A 6000-nucleotide genomic window follows, 5' to 3' on the forward strand; every position below is an offset into this window, starting at 1 on the left:
TAGTATATTTTTTCCCTATCATTTCATTCTAATGTCCTATAATTTACCTACTTATTATATGTAGAATTTCTTATCCATTTCTACCCTCTATATTATGAACTTTGAAAAGTCATAGATTTTTATCTTCATAAAATCTTTGTACATGATGTATTCCAAGTGACTAAAATGGTCCCTGACACAAGATAGGCACGACAAATATCTGTTGAATAAATTAATGGATGTTTATAGAGTAAAATCATATAATTCAACTTTTCACTTTCTAGATAAGGAATCCCAGTTTCCAGAGATGAAGTGGCTTTCTCAAAGTCACTTAGTGACAGAGCTGGGATGGGGTTCAGGCCTCTTGAGTCCTGCCTAATTTACTGATATTGTTTCCCAGAAAAGACATGCATATGTACAATTTACTTAAATATTATTTATCAAGTGCTTAATATGCAAGGGATTGTCTTCAGTATGGCAAAGAATTAAAAATTTGTTCAACATCCAATAGGGATTAGAACCTCTGCTTGCTTATTCTCTGTTGAATTTTCTTTTTTCTCTACAACACTGCCCTCATGTGCTAACTAGAGAATTTTTCACTGCATAACTCAGCTGGATACTTCTTAGTAATAACCCAACCTATGTATGAACATTAAAGTAATCCCAAATCCATGTATGGCTTCAACATTTAAAAAATTTCTAGAGAGGAAATATCTATCCACTCAGTGAGGATTTTATTATGCATCTACCTAAACCCAAATTTCTCCTTACTTCTCCCAGCCAGAAGTGCCACGTCAAACTGATACCCACCGTGCCAAACTTCTATCTACATACAGTACAGAGGAACTCTACCAAGCTAAGCGCAAGTGCAATGCTACACAAGAATATGACATCAATCTTCTGGAAGGGGAGCTGGTGGCTGTGATGGAACAGAAGGATCCATTGGGGAGTACGAGCAGGTGGCTTGTTGACACCGGAAGTAAGTTTTTTGCTGAAGATGTACAGAACTACCACCTCTCTTCTGGTTGAGATTTTCCCAGGGGCTTCTATGTGATTCTCTAAACACAAATGTTTGGAAAGCATATACCAATGACCTTGTTTCTTCTTTCATTTTATTCCTATCTAGTTATAAAAGGATATGTGTATTCTTCCTTCCTAAAACCCTACAATCCAGCAAAAGTACAGAAGGTGGATGCTGAGAACAGGCTCTATGACGACGATTTTGATAACATCAGCCTCTTTGTGTCTTCACGGCCAGCTAGTGATAATGTTACAGGCACCCCGGAAGGTAGTATAAGTGATAGCAGCTCATCTCTTAGTGGCACATGTGGAAAGTTTGAAACAAATGGCACTGTTGTTGACAGTTTTCAAGAGGTAGATGAACAGGTAAGAATTTGAACCTTAACGCAAAAATGCTTGGCTGTTCAAATCATGAAAGATGTTCTTTCTAATGTTGTCCTTTCTTACTGTAAGACTTGGTGGAAGAGCTCCGCTTTGATGTCAAGGAGACTAGCTCTATTAGCATGTACTCTCTGTGCACCTTTTGGCAAGGAATTTCATTTCCTGAGCCTGTTTCCTCAAATGAGAAGAGGACAATGATTCCTACCTTGCAGAGTTGATGTGAGGATTAGAGATAATGTGTATTTGTCGAGTACCCAGCACAGAGTAGTCACTCAATAGATGGTAGCTGTTGCTATTACTACCCCACTGCAATGTACTTAGAGTGAAGATGATCTTTTTATATTCCTCCATCAGAGAAAAACAGCTCATGCTGAACAGAGGACCACCTCTCCTTACGGTGGAACTCATGCTAGAGTTGTTGAGATGATACACACATCAATGGCATTAGAATATCATCAGAAGTTAAACAGTTCAAGAGCTAAACAACTTAAATTGAAACTGTAGCCCCCTCCCCCCATTGCCCAGTTTCTTTTCCTGCTTAACAGTCACCTTAATCCTCATAATGTCCTTTTCACATTGACCCTCAGTTTTGAGAAGGTTAGTCAGCTTGCCTTTCCCATGTGCTGTTTTCATGTGTTCATCCTTGTACCTTTGAATATGATATATCCACCCCTTGTCTCAACTTTGTCACCTATAAAACATTACTTCCAAAACCCACCTCACAATTAGCTGATATATCACCTGCATGTGTAGAGTGTTTTTTTCTTTTGTTCTGTTTTTGGCTTCTGCCTTTTTTTTTTCTTTAAACACTTTTCTCCTAGCTGGGTTACAAGTTCTCTAAACATAATGTCTGGCACTCAATAGATACTTAATAAATTCTGATTTTTAAAAATGAATGAATAAATGTTATCAGTTGCTTAATTTTATACCATAACTAAACATTTGTATTAATAGTCTTATGATTATAGTGGAAGAAGGACTAAACATTTATTTAGGGACTTCTTAAGCATCTAATAATTATGAAGTGTTCTTTTGAGGTTCTAGAAAAATTCTTTTCCCTCAAATATATTTTACTAACTTCTTCTAGGTTACTTAAACTATTTTAAATATCATAAATTTAATACGTTATCATGATAAAGGCTTGGAAAATAAGGAAACAAATAAATAAAAATGAAAATCACTTCTAATTCCACCAAAGAAACTAACAATATTAGACTTAAATTGTACATCTGACTTTCTATCTTTTTTGCTTAGTATTTTATTTATTCAAAATCATTTTCACATGTCATTAGTCATTTTGACTACAAAGTTCCACTTCCATTCCACTTATACCTTATAAAGTGGGTATTGCTGTAACATTATTGTGTAAAAATCTGTCAATGCTCCTATTTCTGTAGAAGAGATTCGTACAGCTATTATAGAATAAAAAATAATTAACATTAAAAAACTCTTTTATTTGAAACTGCCAAATTGCCTTCAAGCACCAGCAGTTTAGGAGCCTCCCAATAGAACAATGCAAATGCCTATTTCACTCTATTGTCGTCTGGATCGTACTTTAGCAAAACAGATCCAGCAGAAGGAGTTGAGGAAATGGGACTTTGGGAAAATAAGAAAACTAGTATTCCTTCTAAGAGCTTGGAAACCCTTATTATGTTTGTCAACATTTTTTAGGTTCTGCTTGTAATAATGTCGTTTGCTTCTTTGTCTAGATTTTCTATGCTGTTCATGCCTTTCAAGCCCGAAGTGACCATGAACTCAGCCTTCAGGAATATCAAAAAGTCCACATACTTAGATTTTGTGACCTAAGTGGCAATAAAGAGTGGTGGTTAGCTGAAGCTCAAGGGCAAAAAGGATATGTGCCTGCTAACTACCTTGGGAAGATGACTTATGCTTAAGAAAATAAGGCTTTTGACGTTTATTTTCTGGCAAGTTGTTGACTGACTACCTCATAAAACTGACATTACAATGTCAGCCTAGAAATCAAGAAACCTCCAAACTACATGAACTGACACTAGATCAGATTTCAAGGAAGACGTTGCTTCCTAACAGGATTATTTCAAAATGTACTGTGAAAAATACATGTTGAAGGAAATAGTAAACATAGCAAAATGAACAGTCCAAGCTCCAATTATCAACTATTTACAAGTTGAGAGCTTTTGAAAGAGGGTGTTCTTTACCATCATGAAAGGTTGGCTCAAAGGACAAGATTTTTTTTCAATTTACTGTATTTTGTTTGTATTATGTATTTTGCCTCAAAAATGTTTTGTTTTCCATGTCTCCCTCCTGCACACGCATGCACATACATACATACATGCACACATATACACCATATACATTATATGGTTTACACATACATATGTGTACTATATGGTATCGATTATACACATATATGCATGAACCAGGGAATATACTAAATATACATAAGAACAGGAATTGGTTAACTAACAGCCAACTAGAAATCTGACGTTAGAGATGGGGCCTTTCTTTAATATAAGTTTTGAATGAAAAAAACTGAATCGTATGAAATATTTACTGAATGCATACCACGCGCCGGGACATTGTTCTAAATGCTTTATATGTGGTAACTTATTTGATACATTATGAGGAAACTGTGGCCCAAAGAGGTGAATTTAACCCAAGTCACATTGCTAATAAGTGATAGGGCTGGACTCAAACCTAGGTCTGGTTCTGGGGTCCATAATCCAAAGTAGTACACTGTACTAACCCTCCAGGAGTGTACCCATTTGCTCTCACAAAACACTCAGTGATGCAAATAACGGACAGTAATGAGGACCATCTTCCTCCCGGGTCCTTATTTAAGTATTGAGAAGTTTTTAAAAATCAAGGGCTACAAGAACTTCCATATTAGCCTAGAGAAAAATGAAGTATCTAGGTTTATTTTTATTGTTTTGCTTAAACATTTTTGAAAGTGTAATCGTTTAAAAATTATCCTACATGATTGCTAATGATACTTTAATGAGGAAATATTTTTGGATCACTCAATCATTTGGATGAATGGGGAATGTGTGTTCCATGTTCTGAGCCAAGATATAAATATTTTTAGTTGCTGATTTGTACTTAGACAAGGCAGGCACTGAGGATAACATATGCTGTAACACATTGTCCTGGGACACTGAATTTTAATTTGGGAATAGCTCAAAATTGTCCCCTAAGATTTCAGGCATATTTTGTCAAGACATTTCATTGAACTAAAGATGTTTCCATAGAACAGAAAAAAGATTAAATTTGACTTAGTGGTTTCCTTTAAAAAACAAAATAAGATAGACTTTCATTGTCCACATAAAATGTGCTAATATGACATTAAATTTTAATATTTAAATAAAAAGTACTTGAAAGGATTTGATCTCTATGATATATATTGTTGCATATATCACTGAGGAATACAAATTAACAAAATAAGCTGCTTTCCAGAGGGTTGCTGACTTTAGCATACATATACGACTACAAAGCCACAGATATTTATACATTTTATGATACATGACAAAATTTACATTTTATGATACAGGTGTCCCCTATTATCCTAGAATATATGTTCCAAGACCCCCCCAGTGGATGCCTGAAACCTTGGATAGTACCAAACAAACCGTATATGTACTATGTTTTCTCCTATGCATACATATAATAAAGTTTAATTTATAAATTAGGCACAGTAAGAGATTAATAAAATAGAACAATTGTAACAATATACGGTAATCAAAGTTATGTGAGTGTGGGCTCTCTCTCTCAAAATGTCTCATACTGTACTCACCCTTCTTCTTAGAATGATGTGAAATGATATAATACCTATGAGATGAGATGAAATCAGGTGAAATGAATGACGTAGGTATTGTGATGTAGAGTAGGCTACTATACAGGTTACTTGAACACAACCACTGTGATACCTCGACAGATCTGATAACTAAGATGGCTACAAAGTGACCAGCTGGCAGGTCATGTATACAGCGTAGTTACGCTGGACAAAGGGATGATTTGTGTCCCAGCGGGACAGAGCCAAATGCTGTGAGATTTCATCATGCTACTCAGGATTAAGCACAATTTAAAACTTGTGAATTGTTTATTTCTGGAATTTTCCATTTAATATTTTTGGACTGCAGTTAACCACGGGCAAGTGAAACCATGGACTAGTGTATTGTTCCTAAAATTCTTAATCTAAACATGGTTTTATAAGGTTCTACTGGTAAATTGTTTTTGCATAAAATGTGTTCTTGTTTTGAGTCGGGTACCAAAAGAAGACTCTCTTTTTAATATTTACAGGGACTTTTTTATATCTTTTAAATAGTCCTTTGTACCCAATAATAAAACAAATAAATTCTGGTTTGGTTAGGGTAAAGCAAACGGAAATCCAAACTTTGCTACATGTGGAAACTACAAACATTTCCAACAACTATATATATATATATACACACATATATATTTATATATGTATATATGTACACATTTTATATATATATGTACATATATATATATATATAACTTAAATTATGACCTTAATACTACAACACCCCGACCCCCAAATGAAGAATTATGTAAGAAGCATATATCTGCTTTTCTGGCTGAAATATTGACTAGATGTATATGAGCTTTATCTACTTGTGTGGA

At 34.8% G+C, this 6000-nt stretch overlaps 1 protein-coding gene across 1 annotated transcript in view; it reads left to right on the top strand.

The window, feature by feature from the left end:
• Nucleotides 1-5615, top strand: part of ARHGEF38 (Rho guanine nucleotide exchange factor 38) — a 120069-nt gene extending 114454 nt beyond the window's left edge. Inside the window, exons 12-14 of the mRNA XM_019738889.3 lie at nt 760-958; nt 1106-1365; nt 3090-5615. Of these exons, the coding sequence (XP_019594448.3) occupies nt 760-958; nt 1106-1365; nt 3090-3275 (645 nt within the window). The 3' untranslated portion in view covers nt 3276-5615. The remainder of the gene's footprint in view (nt 1-759; nt 959-1105; nt 1366-3089) is intronic.
• Nucleotides 5616-6000: the final 385 nt, after the last annotated feature.

The sequence above is a fragment of the Rhinolophus sinicus genome, chromosome 1, assembly GCF_057876585.1.
Source record: "Rhinolophus sinicus isolate RSI-liver-muscle chromosome 1, RSI-T2T, whole genome shotgun sequence".
Taxonomy (NCBI): Eukaryota; Metazoa; Chordata; class Mammalia; order Chiroptera; family Rhinolophidae; genus Rhinolophus; species Rhinolophus sinicus.